We start from the raw sequence: 11662 nt of genomic DNA on the forward strand, positions 1-11662 counted from the left end.
AAAAGGACTTATTATTCGCTGCCAAGCTTTTTCACATCTGCATCAAATATTACCAATCCAGTTAATTCGGATGGAATTTTGGACGATGTAAAGATCTATGTTTCATGATAGAATTTCATTTATATCTCACGCAAGCAGCTAGGAGGCGGCTTATTGTAGTCCTTTTTACTATGTATTTGTATTCTTTGAGTAGATATATGGCTCCATCTGTACTCTGGACTTAGGCGTGTGGGTTTGTTTCCTTTGCTTCCTTTGCGGTTAATAAGACCATATCAAATGATTTGGTAGAAATGACATTAGGTAGCCATTCTAGAGGACTGATATTTAGGAATTAGCCAATGTATCATGAATTTCAGTTTTGTCCTGAAATTAAGATTTTTAGTTCAAAATTTTAAGACAAAATAAGTACCGGCGAATCCCTAAATGGTCTTAAGAATGGCTATTTGTGTACTTCTCCCATTCTAAAACTCTTCGGACAGTATAACTAGCATAACTATGTTAGCTATTCAGCACGGCGGTTCCAATGCATGCCTTTTGCGTTGCCTCCGGAGCTCTTTCCTTCAGGCTGAAATTTAAAGCTGCCAAGAAGCTAAAATGTAGCCCAAGATGGTAGATGTTGCATGTGTCGTATAAGTAAGACACTGGAATTCATTATTTTGGTTGTCAATCTTATATATATTTATTTAGTATACATTTCGGTCAAAGGAAAATCTGTCTTTACATTCTTTCGTACAAATTTCTAATGTCTTCGGTACTTGCTTGTCTGGTTTGTATCATATAACTGATTTTGATTACTCAAATGAGTTGACTAATAATTGATTTAAGTTCGACGATTTAGAGATATATGAGGGCCATTTTCTTACAAGTGACTTTCTATTGTGATAACCTAACATGTTATTTAATATAAAGATAATTTAATTCAGCAAAATACGAGGCTCAAGGGTATAGGTGATATATCCTTCAATTCACGCATGGATGGCTCCAGTAGGCCTATTATAAGATAGTTGTGCTACACCAAAAGGAAATAATAATAATAATTAAAAAAAAAGTCAAGATATGACAAGGATCTCTAAGCTTAAGCAAAACTATAATAGTTTATGCTGGCAACTAGCACGAGTACATTCGCAAAAACAAAATCCAAATAAGGTTAAGTCATTCAAACCTACTTGCTAGCAACTGCCATCAGTATTTGCCGAAGTGCCAAAATACATATGTTCATTTTACGCAATCACTGGAGGTATATACGACGGACAATCTCTTTATACTTTTAGTGTGGTAGCAAAAATTCGAAAGTTCCTACTACCCCAGACATCATTGTCATCGATATGATAAGATTTTAGGCAACATCTGATCCAGGGTGGATTTCTGGAATAATCATTCATTTCACTACCATCATCGCCTTCAGAAGTTCCAAGCAACAAATTCCTCTTCTTTGTTAATGCATAAACAGAGGGGTAGCCATCAAAAAACTGTTCCTGGAAAGTGAAGTAGCATCACGTCAATTGACAAGTTAGTAGCTCAAACAATGAAAACATGCAAATCAGTCAGATTAGCACATTTCTGCAGTCATCTTGATATAGCATATTGAGGCTTCACATTTATAATCTTCAAGGGCCTCCATCTCATTATTTCCCCAATCAACCCGGGGGTGGGGGGGAAGGCATATTTTGGGACGCAAAAAGTTTTCAGTTTGTACAAAATCAACAACTATGACACACGGAATGTTCATTTTGCTTCAAGATAACAAAGTCAAACAGTTTAGTTATGAGTTTAGGTACGTTATATATACTTTCCAAATACATAAATCATAATAAAATACTGATATCCAAGTCCATCAAACATAGTCCCCAATGTGCTGCTATTTAAAGAGATCGTAAGTGCAAAAACAATTATTACCGCATCCTCTGCATACAGATATGCATGGATTCTGGCAGTTGGATCCTCTACGGTCAACCTGATCCTATAAACCCCAGAAGGGGAACGGAAATCTTCAACTATCCAAGGAAATGCCGCTACCACTCGAACTACACAGTGAAATTTACCTACGACCTTCAAGCAGTAAGCTCAATGATGTAAGAGTGATAAAAAGTGCCAAGCCATATATGTAATACAGAAAAGAATCTTACTAGATTTATCCTAACTGTATAGCTTCTAAGAACTTTCTATGCTCATGGAGACGAGCAATGAAACTGAAAAAAGGAACTTGCACTACATTAAGCACCAATTGTCCTCACCAATTTTATCCCCCATACGCTCCTTTATCACTATCCCTACTGCGAGTAGTATAACCAGCAGGAGAAATGAAATTTATATTATCCTCATTTAAAGACCTAAGAAAAGATAATCCATAATAACCAATTTCACAGGGAGAAGCCATCTGAATCAATGGAATCAGGGAGGAAGAACATAAAGCTAACTGCTCAAACTTTCTCAAGTCCTTAAATGCTGCTTAGTAACTAGAAGATTCACCCAGTTGATAACACAGAATTTTTCTGGTGTTTTAAAAGAGCTCAAAAACTATTACACATTGCCGTTTTCTTGATCAATAGGATTTTCAGCCCTTTCAGCATTAATTATAGAACAAACAAAATGTGAAATGTTTGAGGGTGAAGAGGTAAGGTCGCTTGCAAATCGAAGAAACAAATGGTTCATGGATGTCACTACTCTAAATACACTATTCCAGTATAGCCAAAATCTGTTGAAAGCAAATAATGTGTTTCAATGCCTCTGTGCATAAAAAATCAAGAAGATGTAAGGTTTCTTGCAACATCCACGAAGTAAATAGTAAAGATAGTGTTAATACATCTTCGATAATTGGAATACTAACACGGCACAAGGAAAGGATGACCTTGTAAAGTGGTCAAGATACCTTTGGATTCACCAGAACTCTCATCAAGGAGACAAAAGGTACATCGGGGTAGTCGGTCTCTGCGAATTTAGGAAATAAAAGAAACGTTAGTATGTGTAATTAAAACATCAGAAACATTGCTTGAGCATACAAGCCAAACCTGTTATGTCAGATGGCCAAGGAAAGCATGACAAAGGCATCCATCCCCATTTAGATTTACGGCGCTCATCATGATCCCTATCATGTAATTGCAAACAATTGAGGTAAATTCAGAGGTGCATGGTATTATACCGGCGGGACAAGATTGTTACGAAACACCTTGCTGCCAGAGTAGATATGGAAATGATAAATGTTGCGGCATGAGCCCCCATGTTATGAATTCATGGGCTATGACATGCTTGTCAAATATCGATGTTGAACATGTTTATCATGCAATTGAGTTTCACGCCTAACATTATTTATTTATTTTCTTTTTTTCAAATAAGGAGTTCCACACCTAACATTCTACCATATATATTAAAACTGGAAGAAGAAAGACCTCATCCGCTGTAAAACGATGTCATCTTCATCGGATAAGTAGCAAAGCTTAGTAAAGGGCATTAGAACAGCATGCCACAATGCTGTATGAAGTTCACATCTAATGTTAATGAGTTTCACCCATCGATTGCTCTTGAGAAAGTTAACGCCTAGTTTCTCGTTGCAACGATCAATGGTTACCCTCAAGACAGTTCCAAGAGGCGGCAAGGTACACAGAATATCTCTTGGCAAAGGTGAGTTCACTGACTGCAATGGAAGTGGGTTTTCCAATTCTTCTTCTAGCCTGTAATTCATGAAACAATAGGCCACAGCATATCAGGAACAGGTACCAAATCATCCATAATGTATGCAAAAGCTTTCTTGGAAAGAAGCAGTCCGCAGATATTCAGTGAACCTCTCTGAATGTACTTAGTTTAACAAAGGTTATATTTAAGGCCAGTAAAGTACTGGAAGAAGGCCAGATATTTAAGGGTGATTTGAGGCTTTAGTTCCCATTGTATTTTCTTTGACCTTTTAAGTTATCTAAATTTCAGTTATCCAGGTACTTTGGTGATACTCATTAAGATCAGGAAGTAACCAGGTGTGGCTATTAGTTAGTTTGCATCAACTCAGTCTTTTGGGTGGCATTGAATTAAATTGGTAAAAATTAAAAGTTAAGCTTGAGATATTATTAAGCGTTTCAGAGTTGGGCCTATCGATTATGTTCTTAAGCCCAATTCCTAACTTGTTTCAATAACTCTACTATTGCTTTGAGAGTGAACAGCATTAAATTAGTACAGATATCTCCTAGTGTTTTATTACTAAATATGTAATAGCGTATTAAAAAGAAATAGTTTCCACCTAAAACAAATTTCTGTTCAATGGTGACAGTAGATAAAGGAAATCTCTTTCCAACAAAGACCCTAATATAACCTATTGCAAGCACAAAGTGGTCATATAACTAATTCAGATATCCAGGGAATCCATCAATCACTCTTGCACAAGTATCTCATATCAAGTGTGAACTAATTAAAAAATTTCTACTAACATCACAAGCTTACTCCTAGCACAAAGCCTGATTGAAAAGTAGAAAATCTCACTTTGTTTTGATAGTGACTGGTGGAGTATCCGTTCCATCCCACACGAGAAGCATCCACTTATCTTTTTCAACTTCACATATATGAAGAATCTTGCATATGCCAACGTAATTTGCAATGGAAGTGTTAGTGAATTTGAATGTAGTGTCAATATCCAAGAACATGTGACCCGCACTGTGCTTGCCAACATATTCTAGATACATTTAAGGACAAAACTTACGTTAAGGACACATAACTACCTTGCAGATCAAATTGAAACGTTCTCCTTCTCTGATCTCTTTCAAGGAATGTAAATCAGTCAAACCTATCAAGAAACGAAAAGTGTAAGCATATTCTGAGGGAGACACGAAAATTCAAACAACAAAATAAAAAAAGAAAAAGAAAAAACACTACCAGAATATAAATGGCATCTGTTTGTTCTCTTTTTCTTTTTCCCATTAGTTTTAATGGAGGCTAGGGAGAGAAGGAAGGGATTCTGCAATTGGATCAATCATTTAAAGCAAAACTGATGTTTCAAAGAGTAATCAATATATTGAAGGATAGGGTTAATGTTAACTGAGATTATGTGAGAGGTTGTAGCAACTAGATAACTACAGGTAAATGTGCCACACATATACCGAACACCTTTTATGGATCCATTATTTGTCTTGATATGTCTGTGTCGAACAAGTGACAAGGGTACTTCATGAAATTCATTGAACTATATGTACCTGTACGTCCATAATGGATATGTACTCCTAGACAAACTTATCAACATAGGAAACATTATTTTATGCAACCTTCATCAGCTAAATAAATAATCATTATGTACTTAGCCCGGAATTCTGTTATAAGCATCACCCTGAAGTTGGCAATGCTCATGAGAATACCTGTATCAATCTGGTGATCATCCAACCACTTCATCAGACCCAGTATAAATTTCTTGTCTTGCTCTCTAGCATGATACTTTAAAGAACATTGGTAAGGAAGGAAATTTGAGTTATCTTTTCGGTCAAATATTGCAAATGAAGAGAACTTCTTGTTGAACAAAGCATAAATTTCAGGTCCATGAGTTTTCATCTGCACACCCACAAATACCACTTGTAAGGATTGACACCATATTTTTATTTCCAGAAAATAATACTTAAGAACAATAAAGTTCATCATTCAGGACAAAATCATGCATTCAATTTGTTGGCCAATCCAGTAACTTTATCTATTTCCTTGAGAAATTGACTTTTATTTGTTCCCACTTGGCCTTTGCCAGATATTTATAATAGTAGATTCATAAGCAGTTCAGAATCCAGATATAACAAAGTTTAGCAGATAGAAGGGCTTTGAAAACAAAGTTATCAATGTACTTCAATCAACTTTGAGAAGCAACAAACTCTTCTCCTCTTAAGAGGATAAAGGAAAAACTTCCAAGTGGCTTAAATATCCATCAAGTGATGGACTAACTGCAAAGGCAGCTCCTCCTAACCCAGGACTGAATAAAAGTCAAATACCACAAAAAGGAACGATGCAATCTCTGCTCAGCCGCTTCTGTTTAAAGGAGAATAGCTGAATCCTGACGGATGCCAAAATATCAATCAACCACGGTTGGAAATTGGGTTGATCATTTAATTGAATAAAAATATCATGAGCTGGTCGATAGAAAGGGCTCAAGTTACATTTTGAAGTCGTTCCAAACTTTTGGGTTGGGAAAGGAGTGCATATACCCTTTTGAAGTTCTAGACAATGCCAATTGTATATAATATGGGGTCTCCCCCTCCAGCGGGATCAGAAAAGGTTGTATTAAAGTTTCGATCTAAGCCTTGTATAATGTGGTGCATAGTTTTTAAAAGAAAATTCGTTCATTTTAACATTTATTTCAGGGTTTAATTACTCTGTATCTAAGTTCAAGATTTCCATTACATGTAAAACTAATAAAAGAAATGAACCAATACCCAGAGGGCTACAAGCAAATATTAGAGCAAAATTAGTTACCACAACTTGAGAAAGCTGAACTATGTCACCAACAGTCAGCACTTGAGGAAGCTTGTCCATAGTCTCAGCGAAAAAATTAACTGAAATACCAGGGCTTGGATAGGACTCATCAATTATCTTAATGGTGCAAAAACAATCTACAAAATACAAACAAAAGAAACCAAAAATCAAGCCTAAAAGTTCGTTTCACACAATGCTGTGGCAAAAAGAAACAGCTTCAGGATATTAACTACCGCTACATATCCCAAATAGGTGATGTGTAGAGCATACACAGCGTGATGTGCAACAACTCAATGCACTTTGTGCAAGTGCTGGTGCTACACATAAGCAGCGAGGAAACAGATATCTTTAGCTGATGGTTCATTGTAGTTATTGTATATATTGGTGCATTTAAATTCTTATAACAGTATTCATACACGTGTATCAGTTTAGAAAGCACTTGAAAAATGAGAATTTGATTCTCCTTCACCTCCATTTTCTCTCTTCGTTTTATAAGCTCAGTGACAAGTGAAGCTTTTTCAAGCAAATATTTTTTTAAAAATTAGAGCTTTCATTTCTTTTTAACTAAACGTGGCATCAGAAAGTACAGTAAAAAAATTTAATAAACCCTAAAGTGAAATATTTAAATACGTGTAGAGAATGTTGTAGTCAAATAAATAATTATTCAATTATAAAACGGAAGGAAAACGAGTACTATTTGAGAAGAAACAAAGACCAGTGCCCTTGGACTGCTTGGGGAGACCGGTTTCGATAACAACGCCGATGAGATTGACTTTCTGATTGAGTGCAGCTCTGGCATCTACTATTTGTAGGAACTTGTAGTCATCTCCGCTACTTCTGCGACCCATTTTCGAAGAAACTTTGTGTAATCTCTCCTCTTTGCTTTCGTTTTCTGAGGAAACACACCCACCGAGGTAATAGTGCTCTTCGCCAGGAATTTTAGGGCGCCAAAATGTTCATTCTGATCACTGCGTTCTACACACACATATTTAAACACACATTCTAAAATGTGCACTATAGTTATTATTTTATTTTATATTGGACTTAGCTGTTATGTTGCTTTAGTTTTGAATATTAAAGGACAATAAGCATGTATATTAGTAGCATTTACAACATTTTCACAAGTAATATAATTTCAGAGGACTTCTAATTCTTATAATGCTTTATTATGAGTAGTAATAAAGGAAGTCTCTAAAATCAATTTATTTTGAGAAGTTTTTTTTTAAAAGTACTTTTTAGAAAAAGTACGTCCGGTAAAAAATAATTTGTATTTGACTATTTCATTTAAAAAGTATTTTTTAATAGCAATTAACGTTTGATCAAACTTTTAAAAAGTGTCTATTTTGTGTGTTCTCAAAAGTTCTTTTCAAAAAAGTATTTTTTGGAGAGAAACTACTTTTTTTCTCTTCAAAAGTATTTTTTTTCTTTCAAAAGCTGGGCCAAACACCTTAATTTTAGGAAAAATACACTTTTGCCTCAAAAAAAGCTTGGTCAAACATGCTATAAGTAGGAAAAAGATGATCAACCGTCTGCTCATCATATTTTATGTTGCGAGTTGAGAAGAGAGAACAAGGACCAAATATTGGGTTTTCTGTTTTCATTTGGAGGAAAGATAAAAATTAAAATGTGGCTCTTCTACCGCCCATTGCTTATAATTGCCGGCAGAAAGGGATCTTCTCCTGGCTGATGTCGCAATTGTGCATTTGCTGGTAATATTTGAGGTTTGGAAATAAATTGCTGGCGATTAGTTAGTTGATGCTAAATAATTGCCAGTAAAACTACTTTTTGTAGTGTGTAAAGACTATATTTAACCTGAATCTACAAAATTGTTCAGGGATCTGTAAGATGCTTCTACAACATAACTTTCTCCATCTTCAGGTAGTCACTAGAGGAACAGATCCTTTAAATGGAAGCATACAAGAGTAGGTGACATACTTCACACTATCTATCAATACAACAACAAAAATCCGAGAGATGGACTTTGGTCCCATCATGCCATCAGCATCACCTGCCTCTCTTGGATCAACTAACACAGAGACAACCATTGAAGACAGTGAATTATTTCCAGTGAAGTCATCTTTCTTTCCACTTCCTCCAACGTGTTCTTCAGAAATGTTGTGAGTTACTCCAGAAACAGAAAGACTATTAAGGATCCTTCTATTTCTCCCCTTGTTGGTGCGTGTAGTAGCATTCTGCCTCTGCTCCATAGAAACATTCCTCACAGTGGTAACAGGAACTATGCCTCCTGGAGATGAGGACACATCAAACTGGAACACTTCAGTACACATGCCTGAACTCAACATAGGCCCTGCACAAATGAGAAAGAAAATCTTTAAGTAAGCGGGCAGGGGGAGGCTGCTGCGAAACAGAGACAAAATGCCCTATTTAGATTTGATTGAGACATGGATATAGTAAGATTAGAAACATTAGGCACCAACATATAAACAGCAACCAAGAATGGATTGTAGGAGTAGAACGTAATCCATGTTGTACAAACCATGTGTATTCTGAAAGCACTATTCATTTAGAAGACAGCGACTTAAAGTCGGATTTGGCGCTGTAGATATTGGTTTAGTTAAGAAAAAAGGTACAGAGAGAAAGATCTCCAATTAAAAAAGAACCAAGGACAAATATATCAACAATATATGACAAACAAATGATGTACAATAAACATACAATTATTTAATAAAGATAGAAAAGTAGCAAATTGGAATGAGGTTTAACAGCACTTACCAGCAACGCCTTCAAGGAACCATTGCTGCACAGTTGACTTTGCTTTCTCTTTATCCCCAGAGCCAAGAGCACGTTTTCCATCAACAGGACTGCGGTAATGGTGGGGATGCCTCCCTGGGATGGCAGGGGCCAAATCTCCAGGAACCGCAAGACCCGTCTCTCCACTGCTCTTCTTATCTCCACTTCTATGAGATGCCATGGCTTTCTCACTTGCCAAAACAGAATGAATTATCAAGTTTCCATCAATCTTCACAAGTTTATCATTCCTGGGAACATACAATGAGGCCATTAGAGGCTCACTATCATTGCCCGAGCGAATAAACTCATCTGTGCCGCTATTGAAATTTGGTTGACCATCTCCTCCCTGACCTCTCCGACCGCAATTAGTGCTGTAATCCCTCCCATTATGTTTTCCTGAATAAATACTCCTGTTCTCTTGCCCATCAACAGCCAAAACTCTTCCATGATGCCTTTCATTGTGCCCACTTCCAGAAAGATCTCCACTTGCAAAAGGTTCTCTCACTCCTCCGTATCTCATATTTATCACAGGAACCAATCCACCAAACAGGAGCATGAAGAACAACAAGCCAAGGAAACTAACACTCGCAACCTTCTTGGTTTTCATCTCAGTCTTCTTAGTCTCTACTTTCTTACTACCCTTGGGTGCAGGAGCTGCTGCTTGTGGTTTCAACCTAGGAATAGGAACCAAAGGCACTTGTGATCCTTGTGGCTTCACCATATAAGGCGGAGCACAAGGCATCCAAGGATACATCACCGGGTACATCCCAGGGGGGGGTGGTGGCATCGGGGAAGGCACTGGTCCCATCTGTGACCTTAAAGTTGCATTCTCGGACATTATGTATGATATTTTAGCATTCAAATCTTGAATAGTTGAATGCATAGTCCTCACCTTATCCTCTAACTCCCCAACATAATGCTTTTTCCTTTGCCTAGAAAGCTGAGCACTTTCCCTATTCCTCATCAATCTTGCTTTCCTCTTTTCATCCCCTCCTTCACTATTCAACACATTGCTACATTCAGCCACATAATTAGATTTTTGGTATTTGCTTACATTGTTTGAATCTTCTTCACTCACTTTTTTCCTCTTCAATATGGAGCTACACTTATTATTATCTTTTGTATTCATCATTTCCTCTAATTTAATGATGTTCTGTTCTACTACTACACATTTTATGGGAGAAGAAGTTACCGATTTGCTGGGACAATTGAAAGCTTCTTCAGAGACATGGGAGCCACAATTGCCAGAACCCTGCGACTCCGGTGAAGGGAAGTTCGAATCATAGGAACCCTCATTGTTGTCATTTCCAGAATCCTCATGATTAGACCCATTAGATTCGGGGGGCGACGGCACATTCAGATATCCAGAGACATCTGAAATTTGGTTCGATGCTGCAGTCAAAACAAGGGACCCACTCGAAGTTTGACCTCCGGAGCTATGACACGCCTCGGACGTACCTCCAGCGACGGAAACATGACGTAATTCCGGAGACGACTTGAAAATCCGAGAAGAATCGTTAAAACTTGGGATCAGCTGTTGACCAAACCCATTTGGGTCAATCTGACCCGTTTCAAGAGAACTGGAGTTGTTGAGAATGGCAGCATCATCAGGAGGGAAGATGATATCTAAGTCGAATTCGAGGTCATCAAACATGAATTCGTTGTTGAATGCTTCATCACAAATGACGTTACTACTGTTATTGCTGTTTCCTTGGTCCAGAGGTGGATCCGAGGCACCGGCAAAGTTGTTCGCCGGCGGCACATATGGATCGGCCACCAATGGATTTGCCATTTCCGGGGCACAGATCCAAATAAGTATTTGGAAAGTGAGATTGCAGAGAGGAGAGGGTTTATGTTTTAGGACCTAAAGTATGGGGTTTTAAGTTTGTTACACTTACTTGACGTAAGGTGAACGGTACGTTACCCTCGCTTCTCACGCATTGATGAAGGATGTGAATTTCACGCTCTTGGTTATTTTTTGAGATAATATAATATGTCAAACTTTCTCCTCCAAATTTGTTAGATACAATATAACAAAACATCAAACGTAAGACAATTATGAACTATACCGGTACGAACCAAAAATTTAAAAAGAACTTTTGTTCTCATCTCCAATGTTTGATTAGTTTGCACGGAGATTTCAAACAAACTATGAAATTACAAGAGGGAGTAAATTGTTATCTTTTTTTTTTATGACTAGGTAGTTGACTGGTTTGACAATTAGTCATACTAAGATTAGATACGAGGTAAATAGTAAATACAGAAAGTAAAAAAGATAAAGTAAATGACATCGGACATTTTTATATTGGTTCAGATTCAATGTGAATCCTAGTTCAGTCCTCTTGGGTTGCAAGAGTGTTCTCTCTTCAAGTTCCTTGAATTTTTTCGATACAAGCGAGTTGATGTTGTCAAACATATACCAACTGCTTCTCAAAACACAATTGACTTTCTACGATTTTGATACAATGTATCACCGGTGATCTTT

At 37.1% G+C, this 11662-nt stretch overlaps 2 protein-coding genes across 4 annotated transcripts; both read right to left on the minus strand.

Annotated features, from left to right (window-relative positions):
• Positions 1-1057: 1057 nt before the first annotated feature.
• Positions 1058-7432, minus strand: LOC107785822 (protection of telomeres protein 1b). 3 transcript variants are annotated; one of them, XM_016607203.2, is made up of 10 exons: positions 7121-7432; positions 6427-6563; positions 5331-5520; positions 4701-4765; positions 4465-4553; positions 3387-3668; positions 3009-3085; positions 2870-2928; positions 1897-2049; positions 1058-1475 (listed from the first exon to the last, which is right to left on the minus strand). In XM_016607203.2, the coding sequence occupies exons 1-10, from the start codon at positions 7272-7274 to the stop codon at positions 1260-1262; spliced, it is 1422 nt and encodes a 473-aa protein (XP_016462689.2). In that variant the 5' UTR covers positions 7275-7432; the 3' UTR covers positions 1058-1259. The 3 variants fall into 3 exon arrangements, with proteins under 3 accessions (XP_016462689.2, XP_016462690.2, XP_016462691.2); XM_016607204.2 differs by having other exon boundaries at positions 7142-7429; XM_016607205.2 differs by lacking the exon at positions 1897-2049 and having other exon boundaries at positions 7121-7429.
• A 728-nt stretch (positions 7433-8160) lies between these two features.
• Positions 8161-11046, minus strand: LOC107785821 (bZIP transcription factor 17). The gene is made up of 2 exons (XM_016607202.2): positions 9160-11046; positions 8161-8734 (listed from the first exon to the last, which is right to left on the minus strand). Exons 1-2 carry the CDS (start codon positions 10967-10969, stop codon positions 8301-8303), a joined length of 2244 nt encoding a protein of 747 aa, XP_016462688.1. The 5' UTR covers positions 10970-11046; the 3' UTR covers positions 8161-8300.
• Positions 11047-11662: the final 616 nt, after the last annotated feature.

Source organism: Nicotiana tabacum, chromosome 17 (genome assembly GCF_000715075.1).
Source record: "Nicotiana tabacum cultivar K326 chromosome 17, ASM71507v2, whole genome shotgun sequence".
Taxonomy (NCBI): domain Eukaryota; kingdom Viridiplantae; phylum Streptophyta; class Magnoliopsida; order Solanales; family Solanaceae; genus Nicotiana; species Nicotiana tabacum.